The 24,357-nt window shown below is 41.6% G+C and overlaps 1 protein-coding gene across 1 annotated transcript in view; it reads left to right on the forward strand.

The window, feature by feature from the left end:
- The first annotated feature begins 6,528 nt into the window (after nucleotides 1-6,528).
- Nucleotides 6,529-24,357, forward strand: part of cftr (CF transmembrane conductance regulator) — a 63,041-nt gene continuing 45,212 nt past the window's right edge. The window contains exons 1-7 of the mRNA XM_050072840.1: nucleotides 6,529-6,839; nucleotides 8,142-8,252; nucleotides 14,002-14,113; nucleotides 16,775-16,990; nucleotides 17,659-17,748; nucleotides 23,070-23,233; nucleotides 23,556-23,681. Of these exons, the coding sequence (XP_049928797.1) occupies nucleotides 6,787-6,839; nucleotides 8,142-8,252; nucleotides 14,002-14,113; nucleotides 16,775-16,990; nucleotides 17,659-17,748; nucleotides 23,070-23,233; nucleotides 23,556-23,681 (872 nt within the window). The 5' untranslated portion in view covers nucleotides 6,529-6,786. The remainder of the gene's footprint in view (nucleotides 6,840-8,141; nucleotides 8,253-14,001; nucleotides 14,114-16,774; nucleotides 16,991-17,658; nucleotides 17,749-23,069; nucleotides 23,234-23,555; nucleotides 23,682-24,357) is intronic.

Below are 24,357 nucleotides of genomic sequence, written 5' to 3' on the forward strand. Positions count from 1 at the left end.
CAAGGTGTTTGAAGATGCGCCTCTGCGCAGCTCTCGGAAGGGGCGGGGCTTAAAATTCAGCCACCACACTTCGATTCAAAAGAAGTGGGAAACGCGACGGTCCGTAACACCTGTTACCATACACCTGTTATCATTAACATGTATGTTGTGACAGCCTGAAGGTTGAAGTTTGGGCATTATACAGTGCTGTTAGCTGTTTAGCTAAAGTAAGCTAACGATAGCCTCTAACGATTAGCCGCGTCGTTCCAAATGCTAAATTGTGGCTCAATTCAATGCTAGCTTACATTAGCTACATAGCTAATAGCATTGGTAGTTGGTTCACTAGACTGCAGCCGATGTATGGATAGAAACATTTTAAGTTTAGCTGTAAACGCTGCTATGCTAACTTATGCTAGGTAGGTAGCTGGCACTAGCATTTGTTTTTCAGTTTGTTGTAACATGCAAATTTGCTTTTGTTTGTCAAAGGGGTTCACTGGAAAAGGTTGAGGGGAACTTCGGGGGATTTCACAGTTTGGAAGGTGAGTAGTTGAGTGTTGTTTTTAGTGCAGGTCTTAATTCAATAAATCTTTTAAATATATGCTACAAGTGGTTTCCTCGTTTTTTGGCTGACTGGAAATATGAAATGTGTAGTTAACGTTAGTTGTGTGAGGTGTTTTTAAAGCTCATGTACAACTTCTCATTTGTTTGGTTGCAACTTGTAACAACACTTAACTGCCAGCATAGCACTGCCCAAGTTTTTCAAGGATATATTGTACAAATTTATATATATATTTTAATTGTAATTTTATTTTACTCTGTATTTATGTTGCTTGATTTTTGCAATAATTGATTTTATTTTATTTTTTTTATTTCATTTTCCCTTACCATGTTTATGTTATGCTCCAATACATCAAAGCAAATTCTTGTATGTGAAAACCTACTTGGCAAATCTGAGTCTGATCAACAGAGCAGGCCTCTAATAATCTGGAATAACTCAAAATGTCTTTGAGCATATTATTTTACAGTAAGTATCCAATGTAACTGATGAATCAGTTGCGTCAGTCATTGCTTTGGATCTTACTGAGGCTCAAAATAGAAGCAACTTGGATTAAGAAAACATTATCTATAACTGTATATGCTTCACTGAATGTCTTCTGGGATGTAATGCCTGACTGAGCACTTTTAACTCAAAGCTAAAAACATTTCTTTTTTACACTGCCTACTCCACCCTGTAATGACTGCAAACTTATTTTTAAACTCCATTTTAGTTCAGTTAAAATAATCGTTTTGTCTTTGCACCTCTTGTCTGCACTCTTGCTACTTTTAATGGTGTTTTTTTTTTTTTAATCGTAAATCATTTAATAATTAATTTTAGCTCTTTTTTCTCTGTACTCTTTTATTACACATTTGTATCCTTTATTATGTTTTATATTTTATTGCTCTGTAAAGCAGTTTCATTGCCCTGGTGTATGAACACAAATAGATAAAGCTGCCTTGCCTATGGGATGAAATCACATCTGGCTGCAGAAGGACACAGTAAATGTCCAGCAGAGGTCACTCTTTCCTCTAGGCAGAGGCAGATAAACCTTGTGTCCCTCAGCAACAGTAACTCAAAGTTGCGCAAAATTACAACCACCAGGCTGACTTCATGTGGTTTTCCTCATCTCTCAGCTTCATTGGATAAGTCAGGCTCAGCTTTATCCTGTCTCTCACACATACAGATAAATTCAAGGTCAAAATAATGTTTTTAAGAGGAAAGAAAAGGAAACACAACACAGCCTCTGGTTAGATTTGTGGAGAACAGAAGAACATGTCCCATTCAGTCTTCAGACAGGGAGTGATTGTCCCCTGTAGTTTTATTGTCTTGATTGGATAATCTGTGTATTCAGATTTATTTAGAGGCACTGTTTGTTTAGTTTTATTGAAGCACAGTTTGTTGGTTGCACAAATATCCTTTCCTTTGTCAAACCAGAGCATTCCTTCTATTTATTTAACTTACTTTTCTGCTTTCAAACACATTTCAACAACAAATTGGACTTGAAATTTTTTAATATTCTGAATCATGTTTGCCCTACAGATCTGTTCAGTGATATTTATCTTTCTTTGCACTGAGGCTGACCTTCCTGTGATCTTTCTCATACCTATAGTATTTACATTGTTTGTGTGTTTTTAATGACACTGGTGGAGTTACAGTAAAGGAAGTTCAGTGCCACACAATATATCAGTGTCACTTTCTGTGCAGAGTTTGATCATGTGTCCACCTGAACGCTGAAATGAAACCTGCACTCTTGATTGAATACAAAATACACACGTAGATCTTCTCCAGTTATACCGTACTTTCATCGAAGAAAAACCCGGCAGATAATAGCATTACCAGTCAGCAGTAGATTTATCTTGCTGCCTCTTGGACACATGGTGTGGGAGGAAATCAGTCCCATGGCAGTGTAACTGTAGCACTGTCTCTAGCCAGAGGGCTGCCCTGCTGCTTCACAGTCAAACAGCTGATAGTAACGGGGTCAGTATGAGCTTAATATTTGTTTCTTCAAACACATTTACCCAGCCGGTGTCCCCGTCTTGAAGTATCTACAACTGAAGTGCTGACAGTGAAGATGAGACACAGTTGTTGTGTTGGGATACTCCGCACCCAAAGGCTCACTGCATCTTTCCATGTTATCTCTGTTCCCTTATGGAATGTCTGAAGGTTTTGATCCTCCTCCTCCTGAAACTGTGCCTAACCTGAAACTGATTTTTAAAACAGTTGCAAGTTGGGTTTTTTTTTTATTTTTTTTTTAGATGTCCTGGAACTGTTTCTTCTGTTTTGTGAATGATAGTGAGGCAGCTGACTGAAGTGAAATGAATAAGCCACAGCTCAGCAGTTAGAGGTAGCTCAGTGGACAGGCAGCAGCTTTTGGGATGAGTTTCAACTACAGAGCTTTTTGGCTCCGTTATGTTTATCTGGTCATTTATATTGACACAAAAAGACTCCTAGATATTGTGCTGTTTTACTCTGTGTTTCCTTTTTTATCCAGCCATGTCAAAGGGACAGTTCACCCCATATTTTTCCTCTTACCTGTAGTGCTATTTATTAATCTAGATTATTTAAGTATGGATCAGGGGTGGAAATAAGCATCAGCCACCAGCCAAATGCTGGTAAAATGTGCAACTGTCTGCTAGATTTGTTTCACTCACCAGCCAAAAAAATAATAATGGTAATCTGTTTAGTGGATGGTAGATTTTGGAATCCACCAGTTTCCAGCCCTGGTATGAGTTGTTAGTGTCGGAGATATCAGCTGTACAGATGTCCGTCTTCTCTCCAGTATAATGGAACTAGGTGTCACTCAGCTTTTGGAGCTCAAAGCGCCAAAAACCTACGTTTGAGAAATTCAGCATCAATGTCTCTTTGCAGGAATCAGGACCCAGTTACTCAGGATAATCCACAGACCTTGTTGTGAGCAGTTTCATGTAGGAACTATTTTCCTTTTTCTGAATTACAGCCACCAACTGTGTCACCGCACAGAAGGGAGCGTGCATCTACTCATTGTCGAGAGGCTTGTGCTCAAGACAGAGTCAGATGTAAACATTAAGGACGTCCTCCTCGGCTGAGCTTTAATGTTGGCTAGCTCAGTGGTGCTAGGTGAGCTAGCAGATGCAGCCAGCATCCACGTGCATGGTAATGCAGTTGGGTGAGTATAGTCCAGCGTTGCTGTTGAGCTTTTCAGATTTATTTTTATGGCACTTTGAGCACCACAAGCTGAATGCCATCTAGTTCCATACTGGAGAGAAAGCAGACGTCTCTACGGCTGATCTCTCCAACACTCAGTAACTCACTAAAACAACCTACATTTATAAATAACACTATGTGAAGAGGAAAAATACTGTAAAACTTAAATCACTGAGCTCAGCGGGCCTATTTGGGACTAGTCTGAGTGGGCGGAAGTTCACTGCATAGATCAGCCTCACATTGGGCGGAACGAGCCACCCGCTGAAGTCCCGCCCTACCACCTCCAGTTATGTAGCAGTTTTCAACCGTTTTCAACACGTCCTTTACTATCTTTCGTTTGATCTTGCGGGGATGTAGCCATTTTTCTGCCATGGTTCGCGTCCTGTAGGCGATATTTTTGTGGGCGTGTTACACCAAAACCTGTTTCCCCCTGGCAATATTTTTGCAAGCGCACCGTTGCTGCCACCGCCAAGAACGATTGTGATTGGTTGAAAGAAATACAAGCAGCCGGGGCGTTTTTTGTTAAGATATTTTTTGGGGCATTTTTTGCCTTTAATGGACAGGACAGTTAAGTGTGAGGGGGGGAGAGAGAGTGGGAGGGACATGCAGCAAAGGGCCACAGGCTGGACTTGAACCCGGACCGCTGTGGCAACAGCCTTGTACATGGGGCGCCTGCTCTACCACTAAGCCACCGACGCCCCAAAGGCTTTTTTTTCTCCAATCTTAATGTGAGAGTCGGCCGAGCCAGACCTTTCTTTTCTTGAGAAAGGTCTGGTGAGCGAGACTAATTTGGGACAGACCTTTAATTCTTTTCACACAAAACTGTTGCTCAATTAACATGGTAAATATAATCAAATTGTTTATTTAATCTAGTATGAATATTACATGTGTAGAAATTAGGCTCTGAATAACACATCAATAATGAATAATTCATACACATACCGACACGCCACTTTATCCTATTAAAACAATCCTCAGAACTTGAATTAATTTTTATGAAATACTCTTCTGAAACTTTTCATCGGAGGACCCTTATGGACTCAAAGAATGTTAATAACTCAGAAGCAGGGAGTCACCAACTTTTTTTTTTTCCGTCTCTCTTGCTTACCATGCAAGTAAATCTAAATGAATTATTCTTTGGTGCTCATGGTTTTAATAAAATTAACTGAATGATTGAATTGTGGAGACTAACTGAGCTAACGATATGTAGCATTTCCATATTGACAAAAGTTTAAACATTTATACTGGTATGTACGATCTAAGCAGCTGACTAATGTTAGCTCAGGTGAGCAGTCAACAACCTGGTTTTATGCATCCAGAGAACTTCTATAGAAATGAAATGCTTAGCAGACAGACCTTGTCTAAAATGTGTAGTTACACCAGGCTAGTAAAAGGGACTGGGCGTGTAAGTTGGACCAGGCATTTAATTGGAGTTTTCTGGTGTGTGTTTCTGATTTTGGGGTGAACTGTTACTTTAACACATAGGTGAGTTTTGTCTTGATTAACTATCATGTAAATGATTGATAATTTCATATTTCACTTTACAAATAAGGCTCATAAGACCTCCTGGCAGTTGTTTTAGTCATATACCAAAGACTTTTAGAAATAAGCTAATAAAGTTTTTTTGGGGTGTTTTCCTTATCAGCTGTGGGGGTCCAAGGACAGAGGGGTGTTGTATGCTGTAAAGCCCTCTGAGGCAAATTGTGATTTGTGATATTGGGCTTTATAAATAAAAAGTAATTGAACTGAAAAAGCCACTGACCCTTACAAGCTCTAGGTCAGGGGTCGGCAACCTGCAGCTCCGGAGCCATATGCGGCTCTTTAGCCCACCTCTAGTGGCTCTCTGTGGCTTTGACAAAATAAATAAATAAATAAAAATAAAACATGAAAATTAATAATGGTTGTTTACTTCTTATTTGTTTTAACAGTTTAATTTTTTAAGATTTAACATTTCATCAAATAAACTGTGCATCGTGTGTTTACAGCCTGGCACCTTTTTCTCTAAATTTTTCCAACCTCAGCAGTGGTTGCTCGTCTTGAGCCTCCCTAGGGAGGCTAGCAATGGATACCAAATCCATGAAAGCAAAAGTCTCAAAGGAAAATACGGAATTTAATAGTTCGTGGGCAGATTTGTTCACTTTCACCACCAACACTGCAAAGTTAAAGTGCTAAATAATCATAAATAGCCCACTGCAGAGGAGCCATGTTGTGGTAAACATTTTTAAATGCTTGTTTAGATGTATTTTTAATGTCCATAGGTTAAATTAGACTTAATACACAATGTTACCATAAGGCTCAAATATGTTTCGTGGCTCCAAGCAGATTTTAATGAATTATTTTTGGTTCTTGATAGTTATGGTTGCTGACCCCTGTCCTCGGACCATCAAGCTGTTTGGAAAGTGTTTGTTTTTGCACATAGCAGTGATTTTAAAATTGTTTTCTGTGTATGAAGGTTGTAATGTGAGATAAGGTTGTGCAAATGTTTGGGGATTATTCTTTAGGCAAGACATTTATCATACAGCACAATTTATACACTTAGTTTTAAGTCACAAAAATAAGTTTTTAAACCCAATCCTATAATAGTTTGTGTAAGAAGATGATTTCCTCCGACAGAAAACAGAAAAAAAGATATTACCTATTGACCTGCTGTTTGCCTGGTGCTGTGTATGGATCGATATCTATCTGCTAAAGTGGCCTCATTCGGTTTAGCTGCCTCAGTTTGTTGCCACAATATGCAACCTGAGGCTCGTCAGTGTGGAAGTGACGTGTGTCTCCGTGAGTTTTTGGCGAGCCCATAAAGGATGGACTGTCCTCTCAGTGTCACAGTGGAGCAGAAGGAGCAGGACAGCAGAGAGGAGCCCGAGGAGGAGACGCACACAGGAGAGAAACACCCGTCTCGGAATTTTTTGGGGAGGAAGACAACTCTACTGTGACATCATATTTCCCGGAGACACAAAGTGGAGGATAAAACAGGCGAGCACCTTCTCTGTCAGTGTGGGAACGGATCCACTCAGGGGACACAAATGTGAGCGCCGCGCACGGATCACACTCAGGTGCAGAGAAACCAAACTGGCGGCGCACTTAGGATGCAGAAGTCACCAGTGGAAGATGCAAACTTCCTCTCCAAATTTTTCTTCTGGTAAGACACTTAGTGAACATCCTCTGGACGGCAAGGTGCATGCTGCTCCTCGTTTGGTGACATGAAAAAAAAAAGATGGGGATCGACTAATATTGTCAGTAAATGCTTCATTTATGGTGATTATTGTGTAAATTTGGAGGTCTGATGTTGATTAATATCAGGAGGAACTTTGATGTGAAACTGTTGGCTCCGTGGCGCAGGTGAGACACGGCACAGGCAGCTGTCTGAAGAAACATAAAACCTTGGAACAAACCGTGATTGTGCTCAGACTGGTATGCGTTTAAAGTGATCTGAAGTGCTGTGATTCTGCCACGGACTTGTTTGTGTCATTTTTTGCTTCCAAATGACATTTAAATAATATATTTAACTCTAAAAGTGCCAGTGAGATGAAGAGTGTTCGCTTATTCCGTGCGTAAAATGCGCACACAACAGTTATAAACTATGCGAAAGCTCACAATGTGAATGTGCTCCGATGAGGTATGTTCTAGAAAATGCTGTCAGGTGGGGGTGGAAGCTATTTGGGGTTTTGCTGAGTCTTCAGTATTTGTGGAGGCTGATCAGAGTCATTCTGATTAAGTAAAACATTAGAATTAACGATGGTAAAATTGCAGTTTGGATTGTGAGTGGAGTGTGCGACTTTTCAGTGACTGTTTCTATTTATAATATTCATCATGTTTTTTTTTTGTTCTGTGGTCCAGCTATTTTTATGACATTTAAATATCCTCCTTAAAATTATAATATAGTAGGAGTCCTGTTTAAAGAGAGACTGTTATTCCTCACACTAATGACAGGTGCCAGAGAAAGAAGCAGGCTTAGAAAGTGAGATGATGTAAACTCCAGTGTGTCACCAGGCTGGGACAGTCTTTCTTTAAACGCTTTAGTCACAGGGACAAACAAACATCTGACCCTATCTGCCTCCTCTGTCATTAGTCTGACTGTGAAACCTCAGGGATTACTTCTGATACAGCTAACACCAGTTTACATTAAAGCTGCCAGACGCTCCAACACTGGCCTTTATACCAATGGGTTATCCTCTAACCACAAACAAACAAATACATGTAATATAATCTTACAGAAGTCATTGCTTAACTTTACAATGCATTTTATACATGCTAAATTTGCAGTATGTACTTAGTGTCGTTCAGGAGTGCGTAGTAAGATTTATTTTCTACCCAGTTTTCATGCACGTTGGACACTACCTGTGATCATATTCTCAAGTGCACACACATGTTGTTGCCGCAGGCGTCCCAGTTTCAAACAGCTGATCCCCAACAATCTGTCCGCTGTGTGGTTTTTGTGCAGGTGGACGACACCGCTGCTGAGGAAGGGCTTCAGAAAGAAGTTGGAGCTGACAGATGTGTATAAGGCTCCGTCTTTTGATCTGGCAGACAACCTCTCTGAGAGACTTGAAAGGTTTGTGCAGTTTAAGTTTGTTTACCTGATTCCATGTTTGTTTGTCTGGAAGGGTTTTTTCTTCAGTGTTTACATCCCAGCATACTGTGGGTATTACCATGCTGTAGCCCAGGCTAATAAAGCGATTTGGGTTATTGGAGAACAGATCAGAAGTAGACAGTTTTGCAGAGTGGGTCCTGAGACGTCAGGTGTCATTAAGAAGCCCTGTTTTCAATTAGTTATCCAGAAAGTTGTCTGGCTTGTGTCATTATACAGAAAAACAAGTGCCTGCCACTCTGGATACAGGATCGCTTTCACTGTGGAGGGTGGGATGTTGTTTTACCTGATTGATATGTTAATCAATTTTGATCGTTATTTACTATTTATGCCAGAGGGACTGTAACATAAACATGAGGCTGTTACCTGTTAGGTTGTTAAAGATAACGTCAAAGTCAAGTGAATTTAAAAAAGCAGTTTTTGTCATTAAGGGAGCAGGATCTGTACCCTTATCTTAAAGTTAATCATAAGGTGATTTGTCATCTAAAAGGAGAAGCAAATCCATCCTAATGTTGGGTTCAGGCTACACAATATCAGCCCGATTACAACCTGACACGGCGTCGGCTCAGGTCGTAAACGACAATGAGTGTCATACGCGATAATCCATTGCTTTGTCTCGTGTAGAGTGTCATACTAGACAACAACCCGACACGACACGGCGTTCTGACAAAAAGTCTAGCATGTTTGATTTTCTTTTTGTCTTCCATGATTTCTCCCGTCACAGTCTGGACCTTTACTCAGCACAGCTGCAGAGGCTACCAGCTTCATTTCAAACACACTACATTAGAAACAGGCCTTTGTTTCTCATTCTGTTTTTAGTTTTAATCCTGTTAAAGTTAATGCATCATGCCGTCATTTCAAATTCAACACTTCCTGTATCCGTTTGAAATTAAAGCCCCTATCATTTCAGCTGACATCATTTTCTAAAAAGGCTTTTATTGTGAAACATTTGCAGGAATTTGTTGTGGAGGATTCAGTGATTTCAAATGTAGCTCCGCCCATCTGGTGACACTTTTTACGTTACAACTACAACATTTCAGGTGGGACATGAACTGACACACTGACTGAAATAATAGTAATAGTAATAAAAATAGAACAAGAATAATCTGATGACATCACACACGTGAAAGATGTCTGTCAACCAAGTCACGGCAACATTTTATGATTCCACAATCAGCTAATCTGACAGTGACTGACGGAACAGACAAAAATGTTGTGTAGTCTGAACCCATCCTTCTTTTTTGAGCCAGAAGTGACCATATCTGGACAAAAGGGTGGAGCTGTGGAGGAGCGAGAGGTGGATCTGACTCAGTGACTGTGGTGACACTTTGCAGACAGCCTGTTGCTCAAAGCAGCCACGCCCTTTATTATACATAACTGTAAGCCTTAATAAAATGTTAATGTGTGAGTTATATATGAATTCACCCCCCGTACAGTTGTCATGAATGTTGAAATAAGCTATAGAAACCAAAACTGTTTTTTGTACCAGGCTGTAAACATGTAAACACATTATTTCTGCTGTTAGGGTAAACATGTTAACATGGAGGGTCTACAGGGACGGACTCACCTTTGGAGCTGGCCTCAAGTGGACATTAGAGGAACTGCATGCTTTTGCCCCTCCCATCTTGTCTTCATTTTTCAGCTCTGGATGTTGCTGATTGATTGTAACGTGTAAAATTATGCCTCCATTTTGTTGTCTGGTGGTGCACTTTTCACACAGACTGCCAACTAAACACACACAATCTGAAATCTTAACATGTTTACTGGATCGTCAGTGAAGTTTGCCCCCAGTACAAGTCATCAATCTTAAAACATCAAGTAAACATCAGACTTTGGCGTCAGTCCCTCAGAATCGAAGACCAACTGTTTCTTTGAAGAGTCGCCATTTTACACCAGTGTTCAGTTATCGCACACGGGGGCAGAAATGAGACCTGAGTGCAATACAGCAACAAGTCATCTTACCCTGTAGACACTTTTCACAGAAGGCACTGTAAGACTTGTCATAGCCAAGCGGCGACCTCTGAGGCTGAAAAATGAAGCACGGATGTTCCAAAAACTGCAGTTCCTCTCATGGCCACTTGAAGCTGGCTCCAAGAGTGAGTCAGTCCCCACAGACCCCCACGTGAAAACTTTTTCTGGAAGCAGGTTGTAAGACTTTCTGGGCCAAGACATGTACAGAAATGACCCACATATGTAACTGTTTACTATATCAAAAACAACCACCCATAAGTACAGATATAGGGAGAATGTGCCCTGCACACGGTGTATCTGATATGTTCACAGACAGCTTACATGAAGTAAAATCATAAAAGCTCCTTTTATGAAGAATGAATTTGCAGAATAATGATAATCTAATAGTGTGCAGCCTTGGTGTTGTTCGTACGTGCCCTTTACGTGTGTTTATAGTCGCCATCCTTCCTTCAGAGTCAAGTTAAAATATGGGCTGGCATTTAAACAGGGTTAGACATAAAGCAAAGTTGTGTGTGCCAAACAAACAAGCAGGCAGCAGATGATGGACAAGGGTAACTCTTCTCTACTTTCACTTTGTCTGTCTCCTTGTGTTCATTTCTTTCTCTCTTGTTATTGTCCTTTCTTGTCATGTCACTCTGCTTTTCTCAAACCAGATTAACCTTGTGTTCACTTAACTATTTTCCACCGTACGCCCCCTTTCCCTCTCATTAAGTCATTTTAGTCTTTATGGTATTGGTCATTAGAACTCTTGAAATAAATCGTAAATTTAAATCTTTAAAATAATGTTGTAATTGTGTCTTAAGCTCACTCATGGCCATGCAATGACATGATACAGTGTGTGTAATTTCATAGGTGTTTAGAATATATTTGATTTGATTATATCTCTCCATACTTCAAACGGCACATATACAATTTTAGATATTTAGAATGGTGAATGTACTATTTGAAGTAGTAATGCTTTTAAATTAAGTTCAGCTTTTAGCATTCACACGCATTTTCAGCAAAAAATGCATTTTCTAGTTTATTGTTGTTATTTATTGACAATATGACATATACGAAATATGGCCAAACAGCCACTGTTTAATATTTAAAAGTTTCAAAATGAATTTAAAAAGTAGATAATTAGCTTTTACTTCAGTTTAAGTGGTTGTGAAATCAATTTTTAAACGTCATTTCTAAGCCCTGTCTTCTAATTGACCAAACAGCATTTGCGTTAGCTTGAAATAGCTCATGTTTTAGGAAGAAATTTTTCATGACTATTGGGGATCGTGCATCAAAAAAACATGGTTTGCCTTTTGGTGTTGCTCTGGGAAGTTGTCTTGGTCCACTCCTTTTTTCTCTGTATATGCTCCCTTTAGGTAACATTAATAAGCCCAGTTCAGACAGCCGGCTGATGGTGTCACCTGACACTCAGCTGGTCAAATGGCCGGCGGCTGTTTATAAACTCATCACCTATTTTAACAGCCAATCAAGTCTGCTGGTCAAGTCAAATTGACCGCAGACGGCGTGCTGGCTTGCTGCAGCAGGTGCTCCGTCCCTGCCAAGCCCTCTGTTTCCGTCCTCACGGTGTGCTGGTGTCGGACGGTGGGGCGCTGCTGCTGCTGGCTGTATGTGCTTATGCATTTTAACCAAAACAAAATGTAGCAAGAGCATAATACCCTGGTTTTAGCTAACCCTGCTGGCTCCCAGTGTCTTTTAGAATAGATTTTAAGGTTATTCTACTTGTTTTTAAAGCTTTTAATGGCTTTGGAACAACCTACATTTCAAATTCTGTCATTTAATAATCCTTCATGAGCTCTCAGATCTTCTGCCGCTGGGTTTTTAACTACACACTATTATACGCACAAGCTAATTGGCAAGTACCACTCCAAAAGCTATGAGAAATGCGGACTTGATGAACATTTTTAAACAACAGCTAAAACCCTCTTTATTTAGTCTGGGTTTTAATTCATTCATGTAATTCCTCTTATTATTATTTTATAATAATTCTCTATTTTTTACTTTCATACTTTGCTTGTTGGTGATTATCTTTTCATTCTCTAAATGTTGTTTTCCTTTTTTCCTTAGTGTTGCATTTGTATTGTGACGCACTTTGAGCTGCATCTCTTGTATGAAAAGTGCTCAATAAATTAAGTTTATTAATATTATTATTAAGGAGCAAAACCCACAATTTTTGTTTGCTATAACTACAATCTAGTACAATGAACTTAAATACAATTTTGGACGTGACCTTGCACTCTCTTGACTCTCCCTTTTTTAAATGCCCTGAACTGATGTCCTCTTACATTTTCTTTGTAGCAGTAACATTACATAAATTCTAGCATGAGTTTTTCCGGTATTCTCGTGCTGAACATCGACTGGTAATCCACATTTTAAAGCCGATACTCAAAAAACAAACTTTGCTCACTGATTTCTTATTTATTGTCTTTTTTCCATCATCGTGTTGCTCTCTTCCATTTATCCCTGTCTCTTCTTTCTCCTCTCCATCTCTCCTTCGACTGTTCTTATAGCGCTGAACAAATGCCACATCTCTGATAAATTTGTATTTCCTTAAAAAAAGAAAAGGAGATTAAATACTAGTGTCTTCTCTCTTTTATTTCATTTTTCCTTTGCCTAACAACAGCAGCAGCAGTGTCCCACATTGGCCTGGCCTCTTGGTTACCCAGGGCCCCGCGTCACGCTGAATGGTGCCAACAAGCCGGTTAATGTACATGAGTGTTAAAAAGTCGACCTTTAGAAAGGGCGCGGTGCCCACCGGGTGATGAATGAGCAGTGTTGGGCGATTTTGCTTTCATTATTCCGATCAGGCAAACAGTGAGGGCTTCTGGGAATGTGAACTTTACCTTCCATTAAAGCATGCTGGGTACCGTCAGCCTCCTTCATCACTGAGTTTAGTTCAGTTCAGTGAGCTTCTCTGGTGTGGACAAGATTTCATTGTGCTATGATTGTGTACATGTGCATACATATACTCTCGTTTGCCAAGCTCTGTGTACCCCAGGTACAGGCAATAAAAACATGTTCTGTGATCGGTAAACTCTTCAGGCTTTGTCCGCTTACTCTTCCTTGTTGGTCTCTTCCCTTATCCATCCTTTCTATTGACTAACTCTTCTCTCATCACTCACCGTTGAACCGGTCAGCCAGATCTCCCCGGTTATAAATGACCCTCAGAGAACAATGCAGCTTCTTACTGTAGCTGTAACTGCTCGCCAGGGCAGTTTGTGGGAAGTTAATCTAACTATGTTGTGACAAGGGCAACAGCGTTAAAGCTGTGATAGGCAATATCAAGAAATGTATAAGATAAATTTGTAAAAAATTTGTAAAAATGCACATTACAGACTTAAGATTCAGCACAGTTCAATCCTCACTATCTAGCAAAGAGCAGATTTGCTTGAAACGAAAATGCATAAAAAATAAAACGCATAAATCTGCAAATAAATACAGAAACAAACAAATAAAATGTTCGTCATGTTTTTGTGTTTGTTTCCAAATGACGCTCCCATTGATGACTGAAGACTTTCTAATGAGGTGAAAATAGATAAATAAACACAGTATTAGCGTCTTGTTCTGCTACTGAATCACCAGCCAAAGTTAAGAGAAGGACGGCTGGTTTGTTGCCCGAGTCGTAGTGGACAGACAGAACAGCCACAGCCAAAGGTTGCTGGCATTTGGCTGGTGGATGTGTTGTTCTCCCAGTCTGCCTGTGCTGCTGTTTAACTGTGTTGTAACTCTGTCCTCCCCGCAGAGAATGGGACAGAGAGGTGGCGTCAGCCAAGAACAAGCCCAGGCTGATGAGAGCGCTGGCCCGATGCTTCCTCGGCCCTTTCGCCTTCTTTGGCATCCTCCTCTACCTCGGGGTGAGTATGTTGGTCTGTCGTCTCTGGAGGAAGCAGATTTAACTTAAACTGACTGAGGAAGTAGTTAACGCTGCTTTAATGGATCATAGCATTGAGCTGCAGAGGTAAACTCAGGATTCTTATGCTCCACTGAAGAAATGAACCATAGACTGTAAAAAACATGGATGTAGTTTTCTGAAGGGGCGTTTTAAAGCTCTGATTTGGGTTTATAATGGTTGTTCATTGTCTTTGTGAGTTGCAAGAGTCATGAAATCAAAATCCAAGTCACTGTGATGAACGCTCGGTTTGTCTTCATGGGAGATAAGCAGCTGTCACCCAGCTGTCATTCAAGCCCATACGTCCCAAAACATCCTTCCCTTTAAGTCCTTGTTATAAAAACACCAACCGCCAACACGTCACCATCACCAAAAGATTTAAATGTATTGACTTTGTAATTTCACATTTCCTTTAAAGAACACCTCAGAGTTTTAGGAGCAAATATTAAGGTTTTTGTTTTTTTTTTAGTGGTGCTGCGTCTTCAGACTCCTCCATATTGTCTTCAGCTTTTGGTTACAGCTGAGTAGTTCAAATGTTTTAGATCTAAAATGATGAATGAAAGGCACAGGTGAGTTCCTTCTTTCGCACGCATCACACTTGCGCATAGGCCTAATGAGCGAAATGGAGCCTTCGAATGTCAAGAAAAAAATAGCATCAGGAGAGTTTAAATTGGTCCAATCTCAAGGGAAGTCTGAGGTTTGGGACAGCTTTAAATTAGTTGTCGACGGTGACAACGTGTGTGTCGGCTTCGTCGAGTGTACCAAACACAGCACTATGCTGGTGTATGACAGCAAAAAGACGGGGACCTTGTAAACAGCCCAATCCTAAAAAGAAAAATGGCAGGTTTAAACCGGGCTCAGGCCCATAATTACAGTTATGGGGCCGGGCTCTGACAGAACATGCACAGGCTCGGGTGCGGTCGGGCTGTTATTTTTGGGCCCGATCTAAGCTCTACTATGCAGCAGAAAGACACAAATACTTTTAAAATTGGTGTGACATTTGCTTTTGCTCAAGAGGTAGAAAAACCTACAACTACCAGAATGCACTGCACCGCACTGGGCCAATTAACACTCCCGCTGGTGGGCAATGTAATGCACGACTTGTCTTTTTCCACAGGAAACAATATGGCAGCCAGTCAGTAACAAACTATTTGGAATTAAACTCTATTTCTGAAACATTTTAGACAAGAAATAAAAAAGGTAGCAACAGAATCTTGGTTTATATTTGATCAGCGCTGCCTAGTTTTACTGCGCCGGACGTTCTGCTGCTCCGTCTGTGCCTGGAGTGTGCTGTGCGCTCCGAGAGTGAGGTAGCCTGGAAATCCAGACCCAAATCTAGAAAGATTTAGGGTCTGGCTATGAGTAATGCAAATGGCCCAACTCGAGGGGCGGCACCAAGGATGCATTTGAAAATATCACTGCACGCAATTGGATAACACTACGACCAATCAGAACAATAGCGGAGCTAACTGGTAGATTAGACTCTTGCCGTATCTGGTCGGCAAAACAGCAAAAACGTCCTTCTTGCAAAGGAAAGACTCGAGCGCCGTCTTCTGTTCCTCTTTTAGAGAAAAGGCCAAGTCTAACTCGTTCATTGTAGCGGCCAAAGCCGTTTCAAACAACTGGTGTTCATCCGTAGCCATCTTGCAATGTTTACTGACTGATTCCGGACTTCGTCGTCGCAGCGCTGTCGTCATCTGTTTAGCTCGCCTCTGGCCCGCCTATATCAGATACACCGATGTGATTGGTGCAGCTCGGCTCCAAGAGCATGGGTAATGAGCTTCATTACTGATTGCCAGAGTGACTCGCTGAGCAAATTCAAATTGTGCTCTCGCGAGAACTCTGGATTTCCAGGGTAAGAGTGAGGTGCAATTAATAACTGAACAGTATGTATATATTCAGCAGCTCTTCTAATGAACAGTCCAGCTAGAAAAATAGAAAATCACTGATGTCACCTTTCTGGGCTGCCAGAAATCAGTGAATGTAACTCTGATCTGAAAATCAGCAAAGTATCCCTTAGATTTATTTAGGAGAATAACAGAATACAGTGTTGTACACAGAATCAGGTCATGACTACATTCCCACAGTCACCACCTCCTCATCACACACTGCCAGCTCCACCTGTATGTGTGTATGTGTGTGTATGTATGTGTGTGTTACCTGTTGACAGTGTCGGAGCGACGAGGGCCTGTAGAGCCACAGTGCCATGACGCACACACATCACAAGCATGTCACACCAGAGTGTCGCAAACCCACCTCACTGTCCCGGACTAATGGGAAAGGCGGTGACAGCAGACGTTGCGTCAGTCAGTACAGTTGGTTGAGTGGTTGTCATGACGACAAGAATGCCTGTTAGATGTTAAAGAGGCTGTGAGGGGGAAACAGAGACGCTTTGGGGACGTTTTCTCAGAAGGCAAAGGACTTTCTAGCTGTTTTTACGATGTTTTTAGATATTAGGCAGATTTATTTATATAGCACATTTCATACTTCACAGATCTGTCAAAGTCCAAATTCATTTTAGCCCAATCACAAAGCAGGCCTCAAAGGGCTGTACCAATAGTAATTTAAATTGACAAAGACAAAGATCAAATCAACTAACCTCTTATTGTCTCATCTCTCGATGTAGGAGGCTTCCAAGACGGTGCAGCCTCAGCTTCTGGGTCGCATCATCGCCTCATTCGACCCTTTCCACGCTCCTGAGCGGGGTCAGGGATACTTCCTGGCTCTCGGCCTCTGCCTCCTCTTCACTGCCCGTTTCCTCCTGCTGCAACCTGCCATCTTTGGCCTGCATCACCTGGGCATGCAGATCCGCATCGCCCTGTTCAGTCTCATATACAAGAAGGTAAGAGGACAGGGCGGAGTTATGGAACTGAGAGTCAGCTGTGTAATAACCTTTAACAGTCTTCACAGGTTGAGATGATTTTCCAACCTCAGTTTCTTTTGTAAGCTCTGTGTCTAAAGACATGTCACAAATGTTAAGTCTTTGTCATCAATTCTAGATCTAAAGAACAGTGATATGTAATAATCTTATCTCATTAAACTTTATATTGCAACATTGCAGGAGTTAAAAGTACAATATTTGCCTTTGAAATGTTGTTGAGTTCAAGTTTGAAGTCTCCCAAAACTTGTAGCCAGCGACACTCTGAGCCTTTTTCCTGATTACACATGAATCAAACACTCGCTACATAAAGTCACGGCTGTAACAACCAGTTTCTGCAACAAAACAAAACAGGCCAGCTGATAAGATAGTGAGACAGCTGTGTGTGTGAGCATTTGTCAACTTTTTTCTTGCTGTTGTTTTTAACATCAGCTAAATGTTTCCTCCTTGATGAGCACGCATGACTGAACATTCCCAGAAAGCCTCTTACATGTGGAAGTCCAGTGGTGGCGGCTGTGAGGGGGCGTGGCAGCCTGGTGTCAAAGCATAGCCACGTGTCACCGGCTTCCTCTCAAACCATTCACTTTGTGTCTTTTGTGATTCAGCTGACCCCTGACCTTTGACCTTTACAGACCCTGAAGCTGTCCAGCCGAGTCTTGGATAAGATCAGCACAGGTCAGCTGGTCAGTCTGATGTCTGCCCACCTCAACAAGCTGGATGAGGTGAGAAAAGCCAAATATTTGTCACGCTTACAGAGACACTGGAGCAGGTTTGTGTTTCCATTAATTTAATTTGGCGCATTAATTTAGAACAGTGAACAGACAGTTTCACAGGAACTAACTAGCAGGTGTCCACTATCAGTTTTTATTGGACACCTTGCAGCCAATCAGAATCGAGTATTCACCCAGACCCAGATGGTTTAATGGCATTTAAAGTAGAGACAGACCGATAGTGGATATTTAAAAAACCAATATAATAGCGATAGTTTGGAACGGTAAAAAGTCAATAGCAGATTAATCGGCCAATGTCTCTCACTTATGTTGTGTTCACACCAAATGCGAATTTTAGCGTTGCAATACTCGCATGAGTTGAACGCTAGAATATATTGCGTGAAAAACTTGCATCATACATGCGAGATTGGCTGTCGCAGCGCGAATCGGTCAGATTTTTCGACTCCCGGGAATCAGCATATGAAGCGAAGTTGCGCTACCCACTTAATTTGCATATTTCGCATCAGATGCATCACGTCCATCACGCTGCCCACTGGGAATTCGCGTCCAATCCCATCTTTACATCGACTTTAAAGGTGCTGTATGTAAGAATGTGGCCAAAATGGTTACTGCACTCAAATTCAAAAATACTGCCGCGAGTCATGTCCGCCCCCCCTCCCCTACAGATTCGAGGTTGCTGGACAGCGGCACACTGGAGACTGATTTGTTTGCCCACGGGCAGCTGCTGTGGCAGGGCCACGTCCTTGATCTTCGGTTTTCCAGCAGACTGTTCGAGCAAGTCCGGCTTCTCTGTTGCTAACGCTGCTGCTGGGATACAGCGGAGGAGACTGCTAATGCTATGTACTGGGACACTGCTAATGCTGCTTGCCGTGCTGCTAACGTTTGTTTCTCAAAAAAATCAGTCGGGTCGATGACCCACCTGCACATGGGCTACAATGTATCATCGAAAATGAATAACAGTTGAAAGTATTCGAAATGTCCATCCCCGTCTAGCTGTGATGCTAGTTAGCCAACTTTGGCTAAAGCTTACCTGTGGAGGAGAAGAGTAGCCACTTCCACATCCGATTTCAAATTCTTCTCCGCTTTCAACCGTCTCCACCGTTCAAAAGCATCTCCTATATAGACCCTCGCTTTGCCTCGAGTTTTGTCTTGGCGTTTTTGGGAATCATAACGAGGTCGATTGGGTTTAGTCGCACTGTCAGCCATTGTAGCTCAGTCGTAACTGTAACTGATGCTGAGACTCTACTGACTGCGTGACTGGTAGACGGTGGTGGGTGGCGCAACAGGCCAAAACACAAATTCAAAACATAAACATGATTTGTGGACCGTAAAATTTCATTATGGAATCAAAAGAGGCATGATGGGCGTGACATGTGACAGAATAGCCTCCGCCTCAGCTGACAGGAAGTAAACATGGACCCAAACTGTTGCCTAGCAATGCAATTCCTTCAGTGAAGATAGAAAAATGGAGCGTTTCAGACAGAGGGTGATCACAGGTATATTCAGGTAGACAGTATGAGAAGAACAATGTGGTTTTTTGAACATCAAAGAATGTAAACATGTTCCATTAGAAACCCAGAATACAAATATGAGCCTAAATATGAGCGTAGTTCGGGACCTTTAAAGCACAGACAGTGCAGATTCAATGACAAGGACTTTTGAATGTGAATTACATCTCGATTTTTGCACCCAAACTATAAGTCAGTTTTTTAAGGAACAGGTTCAGTAGTTTTCCACCCATAAGGGGCTCAGAGAAATGTTTGTGTCTCCACAGGCACGATGAGGGAGAAGGAGACTGACAGTTCACACCCTCACTGACTTCAGTCAGTGTGTCTTATTACCATAACACAGAGCGCTGTGTTCTTCATACTGAGGGACAATTAGAGGACAGTAGATGTGGATCAATACACACATGTATACAAACAAACACACACTAGTGGATAGGTGTTTTTAGGTACAGTATTCTGTAACTGTGAATCTGTGTGAAAAACAATATGTGATTGTTCTAGACAACATAGCTGAAGGGTATATGTGTGTATGTGTGTGTGTGTGTGTGTGTGTGTGTTTGGACTGAACTCAGTCTTGCCTCGGGTCTCACTGAGGCGTTGAATGTGGAAACACTCTGCAACCTGCTTCGAGACAATTATCACCTGGCGTGGATGTGACTTGGCCGATGCACCATTCTCTCCTTATAATGACGGGTGGGGGTTACCTAGTCTTTGTGTTAGTGGATGAAGGGGAGCTCTTTGAGGGTGAGACCTGAGGGTTTCACACCTACAGGTCAGCTGAGGTTCATCACTGCAGTGTTGACTCGATGAAATTGGACTCCTCAAAACCTAAACTTTGCTTGATTGTTTGATACGTTCCCTCTTTCCTTTCTTTCTCTCTTGACTTTCTGCCCCCTGCTTTTGTGCTTGCGTACTTTTTGTTCTGTTTTGCATCTGGTCATAGAAATAATTCATGCATTCATTGCACTGCTGATCTTCAATGCACAGCATGCAGGGGACAGGGAATTTTAAGAGTAATGTGACATCACAACTCAGGAAGTAATCCTGCTAAAGTGCCCTGTGGTAAACCGTGCACTGTGACCTCACTGAGGTAAATGACAGTGAATCTCTGTGTGGATACAGGTGCCACAGTGGTTGAGATGGCTTTTCCTTTTCCCAGTGGGACCAGGCTCAGATATTTGCCATTGTGAAAGTCTAGTCATTTTAATCTATAGCCTAATTTCACAAATCAAAAATGTGCCTCAGGAGGATTTACAATCTGTACAAAGTACGACATCCTCTGTCCTTACCAGGCTCCCAGAAACAGCAGTAGGCCGTGAAGACAATTTAACATTGTGGCCCAACAGTGGAAATACAACTTCCAGGACCATACTGGGATTCAACTGGGCCCATAAAGGCTTTTACTTTTAGACTTGCATTGTAAAAGACACGTCTGTAAACCAGAGGATACAACCCCTGCCAAACGACTCGTTTCACTATCAGGATTTGATCCATTTGGTCCGATAACATTTGGAAAGTCTAGATGAGCTACACGATTACATCAGAGCATCCACATTCAATACGTTTACATGCAGCTTGAGAAAAGTTAAAGTAACTATTATTGGCTTAGTCCGACTGAAACCGGACGTTTAAATGCATGTAAACAGCTTAGCCCGACTATCCGTAGCTCGACTGACACAGCTCCATATTTCGATTGAAAATCGAACTATTGCTGCATGTATCCATTTCGTCTGACTGGAGTCCAACTCTGCGTTCTGCGCATGTACCACTTTTTTCAATTGAAATTGTGGAAGGAGGTGATTCTGTGATGTCTGTAAGCATGTAACGATTAAATAGAGCTCAGCCAGGTAAATTTAAGGATAATTATTATTTGGGTACAAACCGTTCTTATGTACAGGCACTCTAAGGGCCCACAGTTCCTGTATAGTGCAAAATGTTTTTTACCACAACATTAACTGTTACCCATTAGCACCATTGTAAAATACATCAACATTAATCTCTGCATAATGGGTAACGTGAGTGATGTAGAACACATTTAAACACAGTTTTCCTCAGCTTATGGCCTTAAACACATCGTCCCATGGCATGCTGGGAAACTCCACCTATTTCACCCCATTTGGCCTTAAACTAATTAGACGTAATCAGCTCAAAAACTGTTGACTCAACATGATTTATTATTTTGTGTCAAGTCAACATTAGGTTTCTGTCATTTTGACAGTCTGGGTCATTTGTGTTGACTTTACATTAAAAGTGTGTGTCGTGGATGGATATGGGTTTATAGTGTGGTGGTGATGGTGACTCATTTTAAGCAGCAAAAAAAAAAGGAAACTTGCCTCCCCGGTCTGCCTCTGGGGTTTTTTCGGACCTAATTGTATTGCGGTGTTTTGCACAGCGGTGACCGGATCTTTGCTCTCAAACCACAAAAAAATGTGATGGCACAACAGTCTCCTTCAGTACATTATTCTGTGCTTTCTTTTGATTTTCACATGGGCTAGTCATCCTGTTTAATTTGTCTTCTGATTAAATGGAACTGCTGAAACAAGTTGTAGGAAGCCTCTGCAAGTAATTGGTTGCTGGCAGACACTCTGTGCTGCAATAAAATGGTTAATCAGCAGTGCCGTGCACTGTAGAGCCGATGCGCTGCTGGTTCTGCCGGCCTGAATAGAATATAATGTCTATAGCCTTACTGTTGTGTACAGCCTTATAGACTGAGCTGAGTAGTGATGCGCGGGTCGACCCGTAACCCGCGGGACCCGCAAATGGACCTGCGGGTCGGGCAGCAGTGATCGTCTGTTAAATCGGTCTGTAAATGATATTTTGACATTATTGGCTATTACTGTCATGGCATCCGAAGGTACTGATGCGTTGAGCAGGTGACAGTCCGCGGTCGTTTTCAAAACACACTTGTGTCACGCACTCCAAAAGAAACTTGTTGAAACTTTAAACAATAATTTATTGTACAAAACGGGGGAAACAAACGTTGACAAAAACGGTTCCATAATTCATATTAAATTCAAAAGATAACGAAAAAACAGCTACAAGTTAGAGGGAATAGTGATAAAGTGGTAAAACTTGGCATTGATCCACAGCCTCAGACGGATGCGCTCAAGCGTGCCGTGCGCACAAGCTCAGTTGGTAGGCTATACTATATTTTCACATTTTTAACAATGCAATTTAAAAGTTTTGATTTTTATTGATAACCTACATTTACCAACAACAAAAAGACTATATTTAGCACCAACAAAAATATGTAAATAAATAAATAATAATAATAATAAAAAAAATAAGCAAATAAAAAAACGAATATCGAATACCCAATTTTGATAACGAATACCTACCCATAGAAACGAATATTTGAATATCCGAACGAATACCTACCCATAGAAACGAATATTTGAATATCCGAATATTTGGGTACAGCCCTAATCTCAGTCAGACCTGCCTCTTCATACAGTGGCCCAACATAACATGATCCACTCACTCTACAGTCTGTCTGTGCGCTCAGTCTGTCCCAAACCCTCATGTTTTCACTTTACTGTGGTTAAAGACAGAACGTGTTTGCTGCCAGCTCAGTTAACTGTTTACCTTTGTTGCACATGAATACTTTTCCATCTCTGTTTTGTGTGTGTTGATCCAAGATGACGCTGTCCTCCGTTAACTCCCTGAGCCACCTTACAAGCCCACAGGTTTTTCACTGGAGTATTCCTTGAACTTGACCTTTGACCTCTCTGTCATCAAGCGCATATTCCAGTTCCTCTGTGTACACTGACGTGATCTCTGTGTACTGTGTGTGTTTTATTCCAGAGCCTGGGTCTGGCCCACTTTGTGTGGATCACTCCCCTGCAGTGTATTCTGTGTGTGGGTCTGATCTGGGAGCTGATCGAGGTGAACGGCTTCTGTGCGCTGGCAGCTCTGACTCTGCTCGGCATCATCCAGGCCTGGCTCTCACAGAAGATGGGACCGCACCGGTGGGGAAACACTACAACACCCACTTGTGTCATAGAACAAATATATGTGTGAAAATATTAAAAACCACACATAAACTTGTAGTTGTTTTATAGTATAATGTCTAGCAGCTCCCGTATGTTGTCTTCTCTGTATTCGTATTTTATTTGTTCATAAATGCATGTTTGTGCACGTGTAGTTGCATGTTGTGATATGCATGTAAACGCTTGTATGTATGTATGCAGTCATGCTTATAGACGTGTGTCCTGGTGACCGTGTGACTTGCTCTGTCTGTGTTCTGTGTGTTGATGCTGCTGTGAGTTGACAATGTTTAACTGTAAACAGGACACAGCGAGCAGGGATGATCAGCCGCCGTCTGGCTCTCACCACAGAGATCGTGGAGAACATCCACTCTGTGAAGGCGTACGGCTGGGAGGAGGTGATGGAGACCATCATCAAGAACATCAGGCAGTAAGACACCAAAACTCCCAACTGTGTCACAAACAAACATTTCCCACAGCTGTTGCCTTTTCTATTAATACCCAAGTTTACTCATGTTTGCTTCATGGTGACTGCAACAACAGGTCTGTTCGTCATTTAGTGTTAATTTTGGTAACGTAAGTTTGTCAGAGGCCTTTCTCCGTGACTAAGAAGAGACGATAGGGAGATGGCACTGACGTCATGAAACAGTTACATCTTGTGTAACTCATGCGAATACGGCCACTGAAGTGTTTCTTAGAGTATTTCGCAATGGGCAAATATTCACCCTTTACAGCTGTGCTAGCAGCTTTGCTAACTAATTCGGGAAGGCAGCTAATGGCTAACTTGGTTCGTCCAACCAATAGCTGGAATCAAGTGATATGAGCACTGTTAACACGGTTCTGAACCAAGACGGCAGCACTCTAATATTTCTCATACTATCAGGGCCGTGTATAACCGCTTCACTCCTTCTGTTGTTTACCTTTCACAATAAAAGACCTACTTAAATTAACTTACTTGACTCACTTTTCTCTAAGCCCTCTCCTTTTTTTGTTCCGTCTCTGTACGGTACCGTCTTTGAGCGGTAGAGCTTCGGGTGCCCACAGGTGGCGACAATAAGTTTATCCTCCATTTCCTGGCACCAATTTGCACCTATCTCCATCTTTGT

Source organism: Epinephelus moara, chromosome 20, assembly GCF_006386435.1.
Source record: "Epinephelus moara isolate mb chromosome 20, YSFRI_EMoa_1.0, whole genome shotgun sequence".
In the NCBI taxonomy this organism is placed as follows: Eukaryota; Metazoa; Chordata; class Actinopteri; order Perciformes; family Serranidae; genus Epinephelus; species Epinephelus moara.